At 58.8% G+C, this 20,598-nt stretch overlaps 1 protein-coding gene across 6 annotated transcripts; it reads left to right on the top strand.

The window, feature by feature from the left end:
- Nucleotides 1-39: 39 nt before the first annotated feature.
- PPP6R1 (protein phosphatase 6 regulatory subunit 1) lies at nt 40-20,444 on the top strand. Of its 6 annotated transcripts, none has more exons than XM_041744670.1 (24): nt 40-176; nt 8,202-8,434; nt 8,767-8,953; nt 9,058-9,195; nt 9,278-9,343; nt 10,621-10,733; nt 10,838-10,951; nt 11,587-11,713; nt 11,799-11,951; nt 12,091-12,225; nt 12,591-12,655; nt 12,745-12,860; nt 12,957-13,042; nt 13,149-13,238; nt 13,310-13,407; nt 15,871-15,928; nt 16,018-16,190; nt 18,040-18,200; nt 18,291-18,471; nt 18,567-18,637; nt 18,772-18,853; nt 19,176-19,286; nt 19,368-19,439; nt 19,539-20,444. In XM_041744670.1, the coding sequence occupies exons 2-24, from the start codon at nt 8,208-8,210 to the stop codon at nt 19,540-19,542; spliced, it is 2,628 nt and encodes an 875-aa protein (XP_041600604.1). In that variant the 5' UTR covers nt 40-176; nt 8,202-8,207; the 3' UTR covers nt 19,543-20,444. The 6 variants fall into 6 exon arrangements, with proteins under 6 accessions (XP_041600604.1, XP_041600603.1, XP_041600601.1 ...); XM_041744669.1 differs by having other exon boundaries at nt 11,584-11,713; XM_041744667.1 differs by having other exon boundaries at nt 11,551-11,713; nt 18,070-18,200.
- The last annotated feature ends 154 nt before the right edge of the window (nt 20,445-20,598 follow it).

The raw sequence follows: 20,598 nt of genomic DNA, 5'->3' as shown, positions 1-20,598 counted from the left end.
CTCGGCGCGCCAGGACCCTCCCGCCCCGAGGCCCGAAGGCGCGTGTGCGAGTCCCCGCCGCCGCCCCCCGCCCCCTCAAACCGGGCTCCACAGCAGGGGCCCGAGCCGCTGGCGGCGGGGCGGGGGGGGCGCCCGGATGAGCCCCGAGTGCGAGGAGCCGCCGCCCCCCAGCGCAGGTGAGCGGCCCCCGCTGGGGGAGGATTCCCCGCCCATGCCTGCTCCCCTTGCCTCCCGGACAACCCCCTCCCGCCCCTAGTTCCTAGACTCCCCGCCGCAGGCCCTCCCCAGTCTCCTCTTGTCCAACTTCCCCTCCGCGGACCGAGCCCCTCCATCCCCGTCCTGGGACGTGTCCGCCGTTTCCTCCTGCCACCCCCCCGCCCCGGAGCTCCCCATCCCCGGCGTGGCGTGTGCGGGGGTCTTGGGGAGCGGCCCCGTCGCCGTGGGGGTAGGCGGCGGGGGAGGGAGGGCACAAAGTCCCCGCCCGACGGTCACAATTAGCGGTGTCGTGATGGAGATGGCTTAGGGCGTGCGGCGGCAGAGGGGGCGCCGGGGGGACTGGCTCGGCGGAGGCGCTTTCTGTCCGCGAGGGATAGTGTCGGCTTGACAGATGGAGAGTGGGAGGAAGGGCCTTCCGGGTGGGAGGAACAGCACGTGCAAGTCTGTGAAGGTGGGGCTCTGGGGCTGGTCTGCGGGCGGACGTTGGGGGCGGCGGAGGACTCCTTCTCGGCGGACTTCCTGCTCAGGGTCTCCCTGGCTCCTTCACACCTCTTTGCGGGCCGGAGGCCACAGACAGCACATGAACCCCAGCCCTAGAGGCAGGATGTTTCTGGAAAGGGAGATGTATCAGGTGTGGTGCGGAGTTCTGAGTTGTAAAGAAACTTGAGCGAGGTGTAAGGCGGTGTTGAGGGTAGTGCTCTTCCCCTCCAGTGGCTCGGGGGACTCACTAGGCTGTGGAAGGCACAGGAAGGGCTCCAGGACCATTACTAGGTTTGGGGTTACCTATTGCAGCGGTCCTCAGGGGGGCTGTGTCCCCCAGGGGACATTTGGCAATGGCAGGAGACAGCAGTTGTTACATGACAGGGTACTCCAGGTGCCCGGTGGGTAGGGGCCAGGGATGCTGCTGCCATGGCACAGTGCATAGCTCAGGGTGGCCCCCCGCCTCCAGTATTTTCCAGCCCCAAATGTCAGTAGTGCTGTGGTGGAGAAGCCCTGCTCTCTTGCTTGGGTGTCGTAGATGGTTTGGTCTCATCTGCTCTGTTGCCACCCATGAGTGGCTGTGTGGCGTATTTTGATTTACTTTCGTGTTTTCTGTCGTTTTTGTTGGGTCATCTACGTTTTTCTGCGTCAGAGGAGAACCTGCTGGCTTCCCTCTCACCCCCACCTCTCCACCACCAACACTTTTTCTCAGGATCTGTGGGAAATGACTTTAGCAATTCCTTTTTCCTCTCTGGACTTGAGTTTTTGATTAATTGAACACGTATTTATTTCTAGCTGTCAGCCTGGTCTTATGCAGAGGTGACAGTACAAGTGAATCCTGTCACAGAGCGCTCAGATGCTGTCACAGGGTGACCACGGAAGCTGTGGAAGCGTGGAGCAGGCCCCTAACACAGTCAGGGGAGGCTTCCTGGAGGAAGTGGTGTCTATGCTGAAGCCTGAAGGACCCAGGAGGAGCTAGTCAGGCTCAAAGAGCTGGAGGGGAGGCAAAGGGAGCAGCCAGCCAGGGCAGAGGGGAGGGTGCCTATGAGCAGTCAGGTGTGGAGGGAGTGTTGAGCGCCATGCGGGTTGCAGCAAGAGATGAGGTGAGAGACCTGGGAGTTCTGGTGAGAGAGGCCTTCCTGGCATCCCTGGCTCACCAGCGCTCTGGGGCAGGCTCAGCACATGGGGGGTGGGGACACGCCCTCCTTTCCAGGCCAAAGCACGGTTTTCTCTTTGAACACTGTTTTATAGGTCTTCCTGAGGGAGGTGTGGTCCTACAGTCACCATGAGGTGTCTCCCAAGTGAGAAGACTGAGGCTCAGTGCTGGTGGGACCCCAAACTGATCCAAGGCCACAGGGATTAAATTTGGAGAGGCAGGATTGGAACCCAGGCTCTTCTGATTTTGGATTAGCCTGGAACAGCAAGTCTGCTCCTCTATGTTCCAGAGTCTGTTAGTGCCTTCCTTTCCTCCTTGGAACCCATAACTGATCCAGGAGACGGTCCTGAGTGTGAGCTTTCTGGCCCCTCGGTCCTGGGCCTGGGGTCTGTAGTGTCTGTGTTTCCTAATTAGTCCCTCCCCAAGGGTGGACCAGAACAGCCACCTCCCCTGGGAGAGTGTGCTTTGGGATCTCCTCTAACTGGGGACCCTTCCCAGGCTTTTCCAAGCCATGGGAAAGTCCCAGCTCATCATCCACTGTGGGTCTGGCCTCAGTGGTCCTTTGTCCTTAACGGATATCTTGCTGCCTCCTTGGCTAGGTGTGTGCTGGGTTCTGCAGCCAGCACACACGTTGGGTCCCCAGAGGCCATGGGGTTGCCATTACTGTTACCCCGTCCTTAGAATGGCAGTCCTCTACCTTTTTCCGGATTTGGAGACCTGGGATGAATTGAGGGAGGTGGTCTCCCCATCCTTGGGCCTGCTGAGCCCTGCAAGGGACTGGGGCTGGCGTTTTGGTAGTGTGTTTTTTTTTTTTTTTTTAACACTTTATGTATTTTATTCATGAGAAACACACAGAAAGAGGCAGAGACATAAGCAGAGGGAGAAGCAGGCTCCCTGTGGGGAGCCCAGTGGGGGACTCAGTCCCAGGACCCCGGGATCATGACCTGAGCCAAAGGCAGACGCTCAATCACTGAACCACCCAGGTGCCCTTGGTAGTGGGTTCTGTCCCCTTGTAGGTTCACCTAGCCTGGGTCTCTTACAGCAGCCTGTGGGCCTGTGATAGCTGAGGTGGCAGCTCAGGTGGCCACCCTGGAGGCCCTCCCAGAGGCCTCTGCACCCTTGACCTCCACTTCTGGGTGCTTTGGGGCCAGGGCAGGCGAGGAAGGGGTGGAAGATGAAGGCTCTGCCTAAAGGCTCCCTGGCAGGCAGAGCGGTGTCTGGATAGACCTAGATGATGAGGCAGCAGCGGCACTGTGGGAGCTGTAGCCAGGCCCTTTCGGAGCCCGGGCAAGGGCTGGCATACTCTTGAGAGGGCAGCTGGTGTCAGAGCCTAAGAGCGATCCAGTAGAGCAAGAAACCCGAGGTGATGGTGCCAGGCTGGCAGAGGGAAAGGTGGTTCTCGTGTTTAATGGCTTCCTTTCTTGCTTATGGTTTCCCCTTCTTCCGTTTGCAACCAGAGTCATGGTTTTCAAACTGACACTGAGAGCCACTGCTAGTCACTTCCGCTTTCTTGAAGGTTGCTAAAAGTTGCATGAGGTGGGGGTGGGGGTGTGTGTGGTGCCTGCCAGAGTGTTTGAATGACCTGGGTTGCCCAGCAGTCTTTCTTTGGGTTCTGTGTTTAGAGTTGTCACTCCTGGGTGAGTGGCCAGCTCCTTCCCTTCTGCTAGGGGTGTCAGGGCTTCCATGTGGCCAGGGGCACGCAGGAAGGGCCCTGCACCTGTGGAGCACCTGCCTTAGCTAGCTGTCCCAATAGCGTGGCCCCATTTCACAGACGAGGATGCCAAGTGCCTGGCCCAGGTTCACCCCATTAGAGAGTGTGAATGGAGCCTCCCTCTCTTGTCCGTCAGACTCGTGGGGCTTCCAGCAAGTTATACCTGGGAAGATGGGGTTGGCCATGAACTCTTAGCTGCCATATCTGCAGCTCTGTTTTGTGTATGGCTTGTGAAGGGTTGTTTGTACGGTACCCAGCACCACTTGCTTGCATCTGATCCTTGCAACTTCCTCTGATTTTTGGAGGAGCGACCTGAGGGAGAGTGTGAGGGGCCACCTGGGTCTTAGGCCCCTGGGGCCTGTGCCTGCACCACCCAGCACCCTCTTGTCTTATCATGGGTGGCCTCACCCATTCCCACCCCATAACAGTTCTCTGGAAAGGCTGCGTGGGGAAGGAAGCCCTGTCTGCCAGCCCAAGTGGACCATCTGAGGGGCAGTTGGGGTGGTTCCCATAGCCCGTGCCCTCTTAAGTAGGTGCTTCAGAAGTGGGCACGTCTCCACTTTGAGAATTTCCAACTGTAGTGAGGAGAGCAGGGCAGGCAGAGTTCTGGTTCTTCGTCTCGGCCACAGTGTCCCATCTGTCAAATGGGAACCATGGCCAAGCTTCACCTCCTTGTCTTGGTGCTGAGACGGGGTGCCCATGCGGCTGCACAGGTTTTCAGAAGATGGGGGCTAGGCCCTATCCCTACCCTGCCCCTTTGGGGACATTGACAGTTGGGAAGGGGAACCTGGGCAGGCTTTCTGTGCCTCAGCTCTTCTGGCAGCTGCTATCTTGTCAGCTCCGGGTGACTTGGACTTGGAGCAGGGTCTGAGCCGGCTCTGTCACCGCAGCCTTGGGCAACTCTGGTTTTGTTTTTGCTAATGGTTTTTGTTGAGATGTAATTCATACGTTGTGTGATTCATCTATTTAAGATGCACAAGTCAGTGGTTTCTGGTGTATTCAGAACCGTGCAGCCATCATTGTAGTGGGGTTTTGTCACTGAGGTATAATTGACAAAATTGCGTACAATTTCAGAACTGGTGTTTTTTTTTTTTTTAAACATACTTTTTCCAGAAGAAAGTCCCATACTTGTTAGCAGGTACTCCCTGCCCCCATCCCCAGTCTCTCCCAGCTGCTTTTGTCCACCTCTTCCAGACATTTCACATAAATGGAGCCCACAACACGTGGTCCTTGGTGACTGGCTTCATTCACTCTGTATGTAGCATTTGAACTCTCTGGTCTCCTCATCAGGCATGAGAGTGTCTGGTGTGGGAAGAGATTGTGTGCTCACCCCATGGAGCTGTTTGCCGCTCGAGGTGGTTCTGGTCCTGGCTTTGCCAGCTCAGGAAGCATGCCCACGCTGCCCACCAGTGCCTTGGGGTTGGGGAGGCCCCTTGCTGGCTTTAGTTTCCTCACCTGTGATGCTGCCCCGTCGTGGCCTTGTCATCAAATGAGGGAGGACATCCATCAGGTATGGAAAAGTTCCTTTGGAATATCAGGATCTGGGCAAGGGGAAGGAATTGCCAGTGTGCCCAGGAAGGTTGCTGGGCAAGAACTGCATACCAGGGTCTGTGCTAAGTGCTGTCCCGGGCACTCCTGGCTGCCCAGTAAGGAGGGTTCTGCTGTGTGGACCATCATCTGGTCCGGGCATGTGTACTGTGTGATGGAGTACTCATCTTGCAGGTCAGGGTGCCTGTCCTGGGCTGGTGGATAGAGGTGGGGCCAGAGGACTGCTTCAGCCCCTCTGGGGGTAGGTGCTTGGTAGGAGACCCCAAGGATAAGGAGGAGCCAGTTCCTGGGACATCCCAGGCAGGCAAGGCAGCAAGAGCAAAGTTGGCTAAGAAGAGCCCAGGTTTGGTGTGTTCTGCAAACAGAAAGGCCAGTGTGTCCAGTGTAGATGAGGAACGGCCAAGTCAGGATTTAGAGGTATTTGAGAGTGGAGGAAGCCCTGGGTGCCTGAGCACAGACCATACGTGGTCAGGTTCCATTTCCGCCAGCTCTGTCTGGGTGCCTATGGAGTGTTACGCGGAGAGACACAGGGCAGGTCTGGAGAGGTGATGGCCTGGTCGGAGAAAGGGTCATGCAAATTGAGAGAATCCCCTAGATTTCTGGTTCAGCTCCCCCCTCCAGTGGCTGAGTGATGGGCAGGTGTGCTGGTACAGCAGGGCTGTGAGGAGCCCAGGTCTAGCCTTCCTCTCTGAATTCAGAGGTGTCTGCTCACTGAAGAGGACCAGGAAGGACCTGGCCTTCAGCTACCTGAGGTGTTGGCAGGTCAGAGCCTGGGGGAGGATGGCCGGAGCCCTGCACAAACTGGGTCCTGTGCCTGTCCATTCTGTGTTTATGGTGGGACCTGACGCCCTGACACTTTACTTTCCAGGGGCCTGGGTGGGCAGTTGCTGTGGTGTGCCTCAGCTTCCTCACCCATAAAATAGAGCCCTAGCGCCTATTGCAGATTTAAATCTGCAATAACTGGGATTTTGTCCCAAGATGACTACAGGTCATCTGGTCCTTGGGGGTGGCTGTGAGAGTAGGTTGAGATAAGACAATCCTGAGAGCACTGTCAGCACCACAGCCAGCGTGGTTTGTTGATGTCACCAGCATGGTGCCAGGAGGCCTAGATGTCCGGCCTGGTGGTGGGGTGGTAATATCATGCAGGGAGCTCCTCAGGAGAGCCAAAGGCTGAGGGAGGCATGCCCCACAGTGGCAGTCACAGGTCAACTTATGAGGAGCCTGGCTGTAGCTTGCTTTGGGGGGGGGGGGTTCTGAGTGGTTGGGCAGGTGTGGGGCAGGTGCGAGAGAGCCAGGTGTGCAGACTGGGCAGCAGGCAAGCATATGACCGGAGCTAGAGGTCCCAGGTAGAAGCTGGGCTTGGCCAGAGCAGTGCTGGAAGGCTGGTGGGGCCTGTGGGGTCTCGAATGTGGAGGCCCAAGAATCCCTTTTGGGCTTCTGGCCAGGAGTGAACATCAGGCACTCAAGTTTGTGTTTCAGAAAAGTGGCCAACGTGGGGTGAAGGATGTAGGGCTAAGGGGCGAGTCGGTGTGTGCTGTAGGACAGGGCCTGGAGGCCGGTAAGGATGCCCTTGCCGCCCCAGCTGGGGCCTGGCGTCCGCTGCTGTCTTCCATGATCGTCTGTCTTCCACTCCACCTGTAGTCATCTTGGGACAAAATCCCAGTTATTGCAGATTTAAAGCCACTTATTCTGGTCACGGAGGGTGGGGAGGATGCTGGGGGGTGAGTGGTCTCCTGTGGAGGCCGGAAAGGAGGGCTGGGTGCTGGGGGCCATGTCTTGAGGGGATACTGGTCCTGAGCCCAGCACCCAGGCTCAGAAGGCCAGTCCTGCTTGAGGCCACATGTGCCTCTGCTCTGCCCTGGCTTGAAGCCCTGGCTGCTTCGAGAGTTGAGTCAGAGCTGCTTTCTGCTTTGGGCTGGTGCTCCATCTGTGGCTGATAGGTTTTCCGTGGTCAAGGTGGTAATGGGGCAGAGAAGGTGAGGGTGAGCACATAGGAGGGGGACCAGCCTCTGTGGGTCTGAGAGGGGCCTCTGCCTCAGGTGGTCTTCACAAAGCATGGAGCTGTGGTTGGCGCCTGTGTGGTTGCCGGGGAGCCCCCACCTTCCCTTGCAGAGGGGTGGCGACAGCCCCTCGGAGGGGGATGTGGGTGCTCTATGCAGTGGACAGAGTGGGGAATACAGGGCCTGGGAGCCTGACGGCAAGTACAGGGCAGGCCTACCAGGTGATCAGACTGGGAGCCTGTAGGTGTCTTCAGAGGAGCAGCTGAGTGTGTGCGCATCGGGGGCTCAGACCCACTTGGCGCCTAGTGAGTGCTCCTGGCATGGTGCTCCTGATGGCAGCTAGCTACCTGTGCTGGGGTGGGTCAGGGTGGCACTACAGCCGGGCACACAGGGTCTCGGTGCTGGTGGGGATGAAGGGCGCCATCCTTCAGGTGGTGGGAGACAGCCTTGTCCTCCTCCCCACTGAGTCAGTGACTATCCTGTTCCTTTGGGCCCCAATCAGTGGCTCTTCTGAAAGACTCCCCCTCCCCCACTTTTCCTCTTCCTTGTCTGGGCGCTGGGTGGTGGTGGAGGGGTTGGGTGTGTTTGTGTGTGTGTACGTAGCATCCAGGCAACAGCCACAGCCTGGGGACATCTCAGACTTCCCTCTGCCACTGCCCCACACCCTGCACGTGGCATGGTGATTTGCTGGGCTGGCTGGCAGCTGCGTACTGGCCATTTGAATTTGTTCAGTAAATAGAGTGAAGTGAGTCCAGTGCCAGAGGTTTCAGTATGAGCACAGTTCCACCCCTGGGGGTCCCTGCCCAGATGTGGGACGGAAGACGCAGGCCCTGGAGGGGACAGGATCCCCATGGCTCCGTGTGCAGCCTTAGGGGTCTCCTTGTGGGCCTGGTGTGTGCCCTGCCTCTCGCCCCCCACCCAAGGCTTAACCGGGACCTGGGGGCCAGGAGGTGGTCAGGGTGATTGGCCTCTGGTGTGAAGTGACCTCCTCGCAGGCTTTCACGGTCATCTGGGTGATGGGTGGCCAAGGTGGAGGAGAGAGTAGGGCAGTCCCAGCACAGCCTGCCATGTGACAGACCCCTGCCCTCAGGGCGCCATGTTTTGGAAGTTTGACTTACACACGAGCTCACACCTTGACACGCTGCTGGAGCGGGAGGACCTGAGCCTGCTTGAGCTACTGGACGAGGAGGACGTGCTACAGGAGTGCAAGGTCGTCAACCGCAAGTTACTAGACTTCTTGTCGCAGCCACCGCACTTGCAGGCCATGGTGGCCTGGGTCACCCAGGAGCCGCCAGCCAGTGGCGAGGAGCGACTGCGCTACAAGTGAGCCCTTACCCACTCTGTCCCCCCACCGCTGCCCCGACTTATTGGTACTGCCACCTCTGATGTGGGTGTTGGGCCCCGTGCAGGTGGGGGACACGGAGGTGAGGGTTGAAGTTGGATTTTAGAGAAGGTCACCTGGCCAGTCTGATGGGCCTGGCCAGACTAGAAGGGATTGGAGTCTGGGAGGAGGTGAGGGTGGGGCCCAAGCTCAGGAGGTGGGCTGGAGCCTCAGGGGCAGTGGGAGCCACGAGTGGGTTCTATAAGGAGGGCATGGAGGGTGGTAGCGAGGAGGACCCAGCCAGCTTCCCTGGCATTTTCCCCCCTCTCCCCAGGTACCCCAGTGTGGCCTGTGAGATCCTGACCTCAGATGTGCCCCAGATCAATGATGCGCTGGGTGCTGACGAGTCCCTCCTGAACCGGCTCTATGGCTTCCTACAGAGCAGCGGCAGCCTCAACCCACTGTTGGCCAGCTTCTTCAGCAAGGTCATGGGCATCCTCATTAACCGCAAGACAGACCAGGTACCGTTGCCAACCTGGGGTCAGGGCGGGGAGGCGGGTGGGCGCGCTGGTGGGCACAGGCCCTGGTCCTGCCATGTGACATGTGCTGTCCCTCCTGTCCCCAGCTTGTGTCCTTCCTGCGGAAGAAGGATGACTTCGTTGACCTGCTGCTACAGCACATTGGCACCTCAGCCATCATGGACCTCCTGCTGCGTCTCCTCACCTGCGTGGAGCGGCCACAGCTGAGGCAGGATGTGGTCAACGTGAGTGTGGGGGCTTGGGGAGGGGGGTGGGGACTGGGGGAGGGAGGAGGCAGTGAGCAGAGGCCCACCTTCTCACCCCCAGTGGCTCAACGAGGAGAAGATTGTGCAGCGGCTCATAGAACAGATCCACCCGTCAAAGGATGACAATGTGAGTGTCCTTTCCTCGCCTGCTGTCACACCTGTGGCCCCGTCTCTTCCCCTCACATCTGCTCCTCACGCCAGCCTCGCCCCGTCCTCCCTTCCTAAAAGGTGAACTGAGGAGATGCTGTGTGGGTGCTGGCCCTTGCAGCCGCTCACTGACAGGGCACCTGCTGTGAGTAGCAAAGGGGCACTGCCCGCAGGGAACGTGTCTCTTGAGACGGGAGCTTGGCCCAGCGTCTCTTGACAGGTCAGAGGTCTGGCCAGCAGCTTCAGGCTCCACCCCCTCAATGCCAGCTTTCCTAGGAGACCCTTCCCCACTCCCCTGCTGACTGTGATCTGGCAGGTTTTCGTGTCTCTTCTGCCTTGGTACATCTTGCTAGTCCTTCAGAGAATCCATTCAGAGGCCCCACATCCTCACTGCAGCGCAGGGGCCCTCGCCTTATCTTCCCGTGCTGCTGGCTTACAGAACAGAGGTCCACAGGTGTGGGTCCCAGGCAGACCCATTGCCTGTCCCAGGCAGGCCCCCAGGGGCAGAGGGATCAGGGGCCCTGGGAGGGGCTCTGAAGTGTGGCCCATGGCCTGGAGGGTTCTGGGGTCTGTGCAGGTGGGCCCTGGTAGCTGTGTATAGGGTTAGACTTGGGAGTTCTGCTCATGGTTCTTTTCTGTTTTTTTCCCGTAACATCTTCACCCAGGTAGAGGGTTATGTACCATATGGGTCACATGTTTAAAATAAAGAACGTAGAGCAGCATTTAATGTGTTCACAAAATTGTCTGGTTATCACCTTGTGGATCTGGGAATAATTTTTCCTTACTCCAGGAAGGAAAGCCTCTGCTCCTTAGCTGCCCCTTCCCCTCATGGGCCCGCCACTCCCAGGCTGCATTTTGCCTTGGGGTTTGCCTCTGCTGGACTTGTTATGTGAATGCAATCACATGGTGCCTGGTCTTGCTGTGTGGCCCCTGCGTCAGCACCGGGTGTTCCGTGTATATCCATGCAGTGGAGTGCTGGTGCATGGACGAGTCACAGTAGCTTGTCTGCTCACCAGTTGGTAGACCTCGTGGTTGTTCCCTCCTTTGGCTACGGCAAATGGTGTGGAAACTTTCCTGGTTTCCCAGGTTCTCACCGTCTTCTCTCCTGATATTTGATGCCTTGTGTTCCTTGCCTTGGCACTTGTGTCTCCCTGTGTGATCCTCCACTCCTCTTCCTAAGGGTGGGGCGGTCAGCTCCAGGACATGAAGGGCACAGGTGCTGGGCTGGCATTCTCAGCTCTCTCTTTGCCTCCCCAGCAACATTCCAATGCATCCCAGTCCCTGTGCGACATCATCCGCCTGAGCCGGGAGCAGATGATCCAGGTCCAAGACAGCCTAGAGCCCGACCAGCTGTTGACCACCCTGGAGAAGTGGGTTTGTGGTTCCAAGGCCTAGGGCGGGAAGATGTCCGGGGCCCTTCACCATGACCCCCACCCTGACCCCACCCTCATCCCCTGTCCTGACCCTGCTCCAGGCAGGAGACGATTGAACAGCTCCTGAGCAACATGCTGGAGGGAGAGCAGAGCCAGTCTGTCATTGTGAGCGGGATCCAGGTGCTCCTGACCCTGCTGGAACCCCGAAGGCCAAGGTGAGGGGGCCCTGCCTCCCCAGGCAGCTATTGCCATCCCCCCGAGACCCTCTCCTTCTTTTTAGGGGTGAAGGTTGTGGGGACTTGTCATCTACAAGCAGCATCCCCTTCTTGGTGGCCACTTAGGGTCTTTTTTTAAAGAATCTGTTGTTTTTTTTAAAATTTTTTATTTGTATTTTTAAAAATATTTTATTTATTCATGAGACAGAGAGAGAGAAAGAGAGGCAGAGACACAAGTAGAGGGAGAAGCAGGCTGTCCGCAGGAGCCCGATGTCCAATGTGGGACTCAATCCTGGACTCTGGGATCACACCCCAAGTCGGGCAGATGCTCAACTGCTGGGCCACCCAGGCATCCCACCACTTAGGGTCTTGGGAGAGGAGTTCTCAGTTCCTGTCTGAGGCCATGTAAACCACCTGTAGCTTTGAGCTGACTGGCCGAGTCCAGGGCCCTATAGGCCCATGATCCCTGCCCCCCCCCCCCCCCCCCCCCGCCCCATGCACGCTATACTTCCACAGGAAGCAGCTTGTCTCTCCCTTCCACATGTGCCATACACATGCATATGCGTGCACACAGGCCCTGCATCCTGTCCCCCCTGCAGGTCCGAGTCTGTGACCGTGAACAACTTCTTTAGCAGTGTGGATGGGCAGCTGGAGCTTCTGGCCCAAGCGACCCTGGATAGCAGCATGTCCAGTGTGGGCGCCCTGCACGCCCTGCGCCCACGGCTCAGCCGTTTCCACCAGCTTCTGCTTGAGCCCCCTGAGGTAGGCTGGGAGTCCAAGGATGTAGGGTGGCAGGGAGGGCAGCCCCACGGTTCTAGGTGGCACTGAGCCTTCCATGTGCCTGTAGCTGGAACCACTGCGTACTACCTGGGGCAACCTGGCCCCGCCTCTGGGCAATACTCGGCTGCATGTGGTCAAGCTGCTGGCCAGTGCTCTGAGCGCCAATGACCCAGCCCTGACGCAGGAGCTCCTGGCACTGGATGTGCCCAACACCATGCTGGTGCGGAGAAGGGGGTGGGGTGGGGTGGAGGGCCCGGGCAGGGTGGGGAAGTGCGGGATGGGGATGAGGGGGTGGAGGGGCCCTGGGCAGGGGTGGATGAGGGGCCTTTCCATGCCAGCCTCCACTGCCCGCCCCCCAGGACCTCTTCTTCCACTACATGTTCAACAACTTCCTGCATGCCCAAGTCGAGTTCTGTGTGAGTGCCATGCTCAGTGCTGGGCCTCCTTCCGACAGCAGCCTTGAGATGCCTGTCCCAAATCCCGTTGTGAAACATGTAAGCTGGGGTTCCCGGGTACCCCACTCTGTTCCTGTGGGTCACCCACTGTATTCCTCTGCCTTCTCTAGGTGGCCTCACATGCTGGGGGCCAGGGGCTCAGCCTTGTCCTTAGGTCTGTCTGGGAGAAATGGAGGATGATGTGCAGGCGGGTGCAGACGGGAGCCCTCAGGGGGCAGCAGTGTCCTCTGGGGTGACAGATGCTACTCTAGGGGAGGTACTTCCCGGGTTATAGCCTCAGGCCTTGGACACGGCCCCCACCCCCCCTCCCATTCCCCCGCAAATCCCCCTTGGTGCTGGGAGGGGCACGTCCTGGCCCTGCCCCCATGTCCCCGGTGCCCCCACTGTCTCCACTGCCCTCACAGCTCCTGCAGCAGTGCCGCCTGGTGGAGCGCATCCTGACATCCTGGGAAGAGAACGACCTTGTGCAGTGAGCGGCCCCTGGACTTCTTGCCCTTGGGGAGGGCGGGGCGGGGGCGCATGGGCCCATGTCCAGCTGCGGCCTCCGATCTTGCCCAGGTCTACCGGGGGCCCCCGCAAAGGCTACATGGGCCACCTGACGAGACTGGCCAACGCCCTGGTGCAGAACACGGAGAAGGGGCCCAATGCTGAGCAGCTGGGGCAGCTGCTGAAGGGTGAGGGTCCGGGAGGGTGTCGCCCCAGGGCTGGGGGCAGGGCTGCTGGCTGTAGGGGGGGGGGCCCTCACGTCCTGTCTCCTCTGCGCTGAACAGAACTGCCGGGTGAGCAGCAGGAGCGGTGGGAGGCCTTTGTGGCCGGACCCCTGGCCGAGACGAACAAGAAGAACATGGTGGACCTGGTAAGGCGCCGCAGCTCTCTGCCGTGGTTCTGTTCTCCACCTGTACCTCCCTGAGGCTGCACCCTGCCATCCTGGCTCTCACCCCTTGCCTGCCCCCATGCCCCAGGTGAGCACGCACCACCTGCACTCCTCCAGTGATGATGAGGACGACCGGCTCAAGGAGTTCAACTTCCCCGAGGAGGCAGTACTGCAGCAGGTGGGCTGGGGGCCAGGGGCCTGCCCCTTTCTGCCTGGCCCCACCCATCCCTGACCACTGCTCCTCCACAGGCCTTCATGGACTTCCAGATGCAGCGCATGACCTCAGCCTTCATCGACCACTTTGGCTTCAATGATGAGGAGTTTGGGGAGCAGGAAGAAAGCGTGAAGTGAGTGTGCTCTTCTGTAGGCGAGCAGGGGTGAGAACACAGCAGGTGGGAGCACGAGTACTCACTGGCCCTGTGGCACTTTCTGCCAGGCTTCCTGCGTCCTCCTTGGTCCCACCAGTCCTGGCACTTGGGCTCAGCATGGGGAGCGGCCAGCTGGGGGCTCCTCTGTCCCCTCCTTGGGGAGTCAGCTGCGTGTGTAGCTGGTGGGATGACCCCTTGATGCCAGAGCAGCCCCCAGCCCTCCACCAGGCCCTGGGCTGACAGGAGAACTTGAGCTTTCGGTGACTTCTACAGCTGCTTTGTTGAGCAATAGCAATTTAACTTGGTGTTGCAGTCATCAGCTTTCTTCTTTAGTTACCAAGTTTTCCACCACAGGCATCTGTTCTTTTTGTAGTCAGAAAAAAAAAAAGAGTTTTCTGCCATTTTGCAAATTGATGAGCAAGTTTATGGCAGCAAAGCGGGAGGGGAGCTTGGGTCGGGGTGGGAGCGAGGTTGGCCAGGCAGTGGTCTGGGAGGGAGCCCATCCTCTGTAAGGTCCCTGGAGGAAGTGTAGTTGGAGTAGAAGGGGTGACTTTGAGGAAAGTTTTGAGGAGTTGGTAATGCCTTGAGGGAAAGTAGAGGGACCACTGGAGGGCGGGCAGGGGATAGCCAAGGGGTGGGGTCCAGGGACAGGCAGGAGGGGCCTCAGCTGCCCCTTGGGGTCCCCATCAGCTTCATCCCCTGTGTGTTGGGTACATCTCGGGGGGTCTTCCTATTGTGTGTCTACCATCATCCTTGGCTCTGGGCTCGGAGCCTCTGGGGCAACTGAGACACATGCTGGTCGGTGTGGGAGCAGGATCGCCCCTGTGTGGCTCAGGGTGAAGGCACCATGATGGGCTGTGCTCAGCTGCTGGCCTTTCTCATGCCAGACAGAGGTTGCCTTGGGAACAGAGACCTGTGTGTGCTGCTGCTCTGCGCAGCCCAGTGCCCATTGCATGGAAGGCCGGGCAGTGCTGGCCATGTGTCGGGGGCCTGGGGCCCTGGAGAAGCCCCTCCCACAGGAGGACAGACTGACTGTTCCATGGATCGTGTTGTCTTCTCCATCAGATAATTTGCAGTGTGGTTAAAAACTTGAAACTTTGGAAAGCCATGAAGCTTTCTAAAATGAAAAATACATGAATATTTTTATAACTTTCATGCTGAATATGCTGCCCTACAGGGCTCATGTGGCTCCTGGACTGCCCCAGCCTGACCTGAGTGCTGGGCTCTGCAAGTTTCAGGAAGAGAGCAGGCTGTGTGAGTGTGTCTGTGCGGTGTCCGACGCTGAGGCGGCACTTGGGTGGTTGGTCCCATTTGTCCATGGAGCTTGCTGGCCATGTATTTCCTGAACTAGACAGATGAACACAGGGCAGAGTGGGACCCCACCCCCTATCCCCCACAGACGGATGACAGCTCTAGGGAACATGAGTCAGAGACTGTGGGAAGATTGTGTGTTCTGGTGGAGTGGAAGCCAGGTTCTCATTGGCACTTTGTGTCCATAGTTAAAACCCATGGATTGAATTTCTGAGCATGGGTTTTGTGCTCCCATGAGGCTTTCCAAAAGAGGATGGAACAGAGGGTGCCGGGTGTGCTCGGCCTCGATGGAAGACGGGGCCACCCTGCCGGTCACTTTGGGGCCTCGAGTTCAGAATCCCAGCTGCAGACCGGCAAGCTGTGTGTGTTGTGGCCTGCACTTGATGGAGACGTGTTCACCCACCAGCAAGCAGTGTCTGGGCACTTGGGGAGCCCGGGCTCCCCCTGGAGACGGTCAGGGTGACAGCTACAGCTTGCTCGGTCATGGCCATGAAGTGGCCTCCTTCACCGTGGTGTCTTGGACTTGTGCTTCAGTTGCCTGTTGCTCCTGAACAGAGTCGGGACAGAGTTGGGAACAGACTGATGAGCCGCACATGGTTTTGGCTCGCTTCCTGACTACCGCCATGATGGGTGAAGTCCCCGCAAACACTGAACCCTCGCTCCCAGGGGAAGGGGGCACCTCTATGTGAGGAACTCACCCTGATGGCAGCCTGAAGTCCTCACAGTGACTTGTGTGCAGGGAGATCCTATCTCTGTCTTAGGATGGAGAGGAGGAGGTTGAGATGAGAAGTGCTCTGTGGCCTGCCTAGGGCTGCCCTGCCACCACTTAGAGCTGAGGCTCTGTCCCCTGGGGGTGTCTTTGTGGAAAGGCTGAGATGGGAGGGCAGAGCATGTCCGTGTTGGACATCAGCTGCCAAGGTGCCTGTTGGGCCACTCCACAGATGACTGCAACAGGTCACGGGCATTGATTTGAGGCTACAGTTAAATTTTGGCTAGTGGGTGGATGTGCAGATATGGGACCTTGAGCAGTGAGAGTGTGTTGAGTGGATGTGGGAGAAACCTGGCTGACCCCTTTCCTGAGGGCTGTGGTCTCACCCACCACTCCTCACTGCCCCTGTGCTTCTCTCCTAGTGCGCCTTTTGACAAGACAGCTAACATTACCTTCTCCCTCAATGCTGACGACGAGAACGTGAGTGGTGCTCTATCCCTGGTTGTGGGGGGGCTGCAGAAAGTGCCACCCACACCACCCACCCCACCCTCCCACCCTGCACCCTGCAGCCCAATGCCAACCTGCTGGAGATATGCTACAAGGACCGCATCCAGCAATTTGACGACGAGGATGAGGATGAGGAGGAGGGCCAGGGCTCCGGGGAGTCTGATGAAGAGGATGGCGCCTGGCAGGGCAGCCAGCTGGCCAGAGGAGCCCGCCGCGGCCAGCCCCCGGGTGTGCGGTGAGTTCCCCAGCAGTGGGGCTGTGCAGTCCATGAGACCTAGTTTTCATCAGCTGGAGTAGAGGAGGAAAGAAAGAAGGGAATGTGTGTGTTAGGTGGGGTGCCTCCCCAGCTCAGGGTAGCTCAGCTGCCAAGGCAGGAGTGTACCAGCCTGTGTGGGGCTGGGAATTCGGTGAGTCCTAGACCTGCGGCCTGGCCCAGGCGTGTCTCCGGTGCTCCCCTCTGCTCCTCTAGGTTAGCTCGTACTTAGAGCTTCCCACCAGCTCTGACTCTTCTTCCTGGTAGTGGGAGAGATGGGCTGAGTGTGGGTAAGCTGTGGCCAGCTCCTAGATGCCTGTGGTGCTGGCTGGCCCCACGGTCCCTGACTCGGTGGGCTTGTGCCTTGTGAACAGCATCTCAGAGCCTCTGCCCCTGTGGTCTCTGGCTTGAGGGTCTCAGTGTGCTCAGATAGTGTGCCCAAGACAGTGTGCCTAGACAGCCCCTGTGTGTCCCTAGGCTGGCACTGGCCTGACTTACTGCACTTGTGAGGTCCACCGTCCCAGTAGCTGTGTTTGTGCCTTGCTCCATCTGCTGGGTGGCCAAGCCGATAACCCCAAGGTCATGGTTCACCCCATGTGCTCTTGTAGGAGTGTGATGGTGCTAGCTCTTGCGTTTCCCCATTCGATCCTGTTTTGAGCTCAGTTTGTGTATTGTGAGGTGGGGGTCCGGCGCCTCCTGCACCTCTCGTGGGAGACACTGGGTGCACTTAGCTATCCCTGTGTGAGTTGGTTTCTGGCAACTCTGGGGCTGCTAGTCTTCATGGCAGGACCTCCCTATCTCCATGACCATTGTAGGAAGGGTTGAAAGTAGGAAGTGAGTCCTCTAGCATTGCTTTTGAAGGACTGGTGGGACTTGTAAGGTCAGCCAGTTCATTTCAACAAGGACGCTGGCTGGGTGAGAGGGCTTGCCCTGAACCTGTGGGTTACCTCACGACCTAGGAACCGTATCCCGTCACCCGGTCTGTGAGCTTGGAATGTCTTTCCGTTTACTTAGGTCTTTTTTAGAGTGTAAGTTTTGTGCTTCCTTTTTTTTTTTTTTTTTTTTTTTTGAGTATTTTATGTAAGCGGGATTTTGAGATTGTCCCGAGCGTGGAAATGCAGTGGACGTGTGGATGAGATGTGTCCTGCAGCTTGCGGCACTCATACACACTGTGACAGTTTTAATGGGTTCCTTGGGGTCTTCTCTATATGGCCTGGCTATCTGTATATTGGGTTTTACTCTCTTTTCTGGTCTGGATGTTTTTCTTTTCATATTCTCGCTTCTCTGGGCTGCAGTATGGTCCTGAACAGAGTGGGGAATAGGCATCTGTTTGCTCCTGACCCCGGGGGGACAGCTGGTCCTCCAGCACTGAGCGTGGTGTTGGTTGTGGCTTTGGGAGATGCCCCTTCTCTCCTGTTTGGTGGGTATCTTCATTTGTCTTCAACTGTGTTCACCTGTTTGCACACGGGTTCCTTTCCTGTCAGCAACTGTAAAAACAGTTCCCACCAGCTCTAGGGGGCATCTGGCGTCCTGGGAACCTTGTGATTTGTTTAGCTGTTTCGCAGTTAGTGGCCATGTAGGCCAGTCGGACTTTCCCCAGGGGCTCGGGTCGAGCATTGGTCAACACCTAGACCATAATTTTGGAGCGGCTAGATATTGTTCTCAGTCTGCCCAAGCTCCCAGGTGGAGGGAGGGTGTCAGGTCGGCCCTCAGCGCCTCCGTAGGGCACTCAGGGCGCCCACCTGCCTGCCATACCTTGGGCCCTGGTAGGCCATGATCTGTCTGTCCTGTGGCTTCCCAGCCATCCACCCTCCTCCATCCCTTCTGGCAGCACAGCCGCTGACAGGTGGTTTCTGGGCAGGAGTGGGGGCAGCACAGACAGCGAGGAAGAGGAGGATGACGACGAGGAGGACGAGGACGACGGTGACGGCCGTGTGGCTGGTGGGGGCGCCGGGCCCCCCTCTTATCCTAGCCCCGGCCCCCAGCCTCCGGGTGGGTGAAAGCACAGGGCGGGATGCAATGGGGTGCCCATGGCGTGTCTGCCTCTGGTGCTCACCCCGCCCCTCCATTCCCTCCCCCCAGGCCCCAGCTGGACAGCCACCTTTGACTCAGTGCCTACAGATGCCCTGACCGGCCCCCGAGACTCTGGGGAGAAGGAGCCGAGCTCTGGGCTCTTTGCCCCACAGGGGTCCCACAGCATACCCCGGGACCTCCCTGCCTTGAGCCTGGCCGGCCCTGTGGCCTGCACCACCCTGCAGCTCAGGTGAGGCTTCAGGCAGACGGGTGCCCAGGTCCCAGTTCACTGAGGCTGGAGTGCTGACCCCGGCTGGCCCTCGGGCTGCTTTTCTTGCCCCCCAGGTCTCAGGACCCCGTGTCCCCCTCAGCACCTCAGGAAGCCACAGATGGCAGCAAAGTAGCAGAGCCTTCGGGTGAGCGCTGCCGCCTAGCCCCACCTGCGCTCCCATTGTCCCCCAGGCTGGTGTACACTTGGCACACTGGGGCGAAGTGCAAGAGTAACATCACGCTTACTGAGCCTTGTGTTCCCTGGCCTTTCTCTTCACAGCCCCCTGCCAGTCCTTGGTCAGCATCGGGGACCTCCAGGCCACACTCAGAGGGACATGCTCCACCCCCAGCTCCTTGGACAGGTGACTGACTAGGGAGCAGCTGCTTTAGGGGGAGGCAGGTGGAGCTTGGCCCCTGGGTTGTCTCTGCACCACTCAGGGCCTCCGGGCAGCTGAGGGTCCTGTGCTGTGCCCATACCCACATATGGGTGCCTGGGTCTCCCCAGTCAGCCCCCGGGGGCAAGATGGCTTCCAGAAGGGGATAGAGAGTGTGTTTAGCCTGCGTCTCATCCAACCCTGAGCTCCTCCTGCCTGGGGTGGCTCCCAGGGGTCTCTGATAGGAGGGTCTAGCGGAATGTCAGTGATGGTAACCTTACTGATACCCAGCCCACCCCACTCTCAACAGTGCAACCAGAGACCCTGCTACCTCTGTTCCAGCCTCCGGGGCCTGCCAGCACCCCCAGACCACAGAGGGGGAGAAGAGCCCAGAGCCCTCAGGGCTCCCTCATAGCCAGAGGTGAGTGCCGTGCAGCCTCCAGGGTAGCTGGTGTCCTGTGGGGGGAGGCACTGACCTTTCTGTGTCTCTATCTCCTGACAGTGCCCAGGCCCTTGAGCCACCTCCAATGCCCAATGGCTCTGCCCCCGGAGGGCCAGCATCCCTGGGTTCCCAGTGAGTGGCAAGGGCCATGGGTAGCAGGTGGGCTGGGTCTGCACAGGTGGGTGCTTGGGGGATAGCGGGCTTCTCATATGGGTATCTCTTGGTTCCCAGGTAACTGCCCGGTCCCGGTGGTGGCGGCTAAATCCTCTGTACTCCACGTGGACCCTGCCCGAGTGGGGGCAGGGTGGGGCCCATGGTGGCCCTGTTGCCCCATCACCCTGTCCCTACCCTCTCTGCCCCCACATTCTCTCCTTTAGACTCCCAGGAGCCCGGTGCCAGGGAGACAGGCCCCTACCCACCCCCATTTGCACTGAGAAAAGAAATTATGGAGTTTTGTCTCCTAGAATAAAGAAACAGAGTTGAGTAGAGAGAAAGAAGAGAGAGAGAGAGAGAGAGACCTATATTATATATTATATACAGAGAGAGAGTGGGTGGATGGAGAGCCAGGAGCAGGCCCGGCCAGGCAGGGCAGCTGGTAGGACCTGCTTCCCATCCCGGTGGGGTGGGGAGTGGGGGGGGCTGTGTAGGGTCCTGGGGCCGTTGCCCACTCTCCCCTTCCACCATGCCCCCAGCCTCCGGTGCAGATGTCCACACCCACACTTGGTCAGGTCCACCTCGGGGAGGGCCCGAGTGGGGGCCGTGCCTTTGCCCAAACCCTTGCCCTGGACCCTGCACTTTGACCCTGGCTGGGAGATAAAGGACCCACCTGACCCTGCTGGCTCTGTGGGAGCTGGCAGTCCCCGTCCAGGGGGTTTCTCTGGTGACATTCCCATGGGGCCCTGATGCACTCACTGAGAGCCCCCTCTTGCACCTCCCATGGACCCCGGGGGTGGGGAGTTGGCGGGGGTCTGGCTGGGGTCCCCTTCCTATGCCCAAGGGTCTGGGGTCCAGCCCAGCTGCCAAGTGACCTTGTCCCAGCTCCCTCTCCCCAGGCTGGCGTGAGTGTGCGTGTGTTCGTGCTGAGCTTCTATTTCATATTGCAAATATAAATAAAGACAGTTTAAATTCCTGCTCAGACCATGAGTTCTGGAATCTGGAGTTGGGTGTCCTGAGCTGCCCTTGCACCCTGGCCTCGGGCTTTGAGTTCTGGGATCTGGGGTGGGGGCCTGAGCTGCCCTTGCACTCTGGCCTCGGGCCTTGAGTTCTGGGATCTGGGGTCAGGGGTGGGGGC

This window comes from Vulpes lagopus, chromosome 2 (assembly GCF_018345385.1).
Source record: "Vulpes lagopus strain Blue_001 chromosome 2, ASM1834538v1, whole genome shotgun sequence".
Classification (NCBI taxonomy): Eukaryota; Metazoa; Chordata; class Mammalia; order Carnivora; family Canidae; genus Vulpes; species Vulpes lagopus.
This window is presented reverse-complemented; position numbering and strand designations above follow the sequence as displayed.

What these genes read in the sequence shown, in the direction of transcription:
- PPP6R1 (XM_041744666.1), top strand. Translation starts at nt 8,208, where the DNA reads ATGTTTTGGAAGTTTGACTTACACACGAGCTCACACCTTGACACGCTG. An exon ending in GAGGAGCGACTGCGCTACAA is followed by an intron (nt 8,435 to 8,766) that starts GTGAGCCCTTAC and finishes CCCTCTCCCCAG; the next exon opens with GTACCCCAGTGTGGCCTGTG. An exon ending in GCTGGGGCAGCTGCTGAAGG is followed by an intron (nt 12,861 to 12,956) that starts GTGAGGGTCCGG and finishes TGCGCTGAACAG; the next exon opens with AACTGCCGGGTGAGCAGCAG.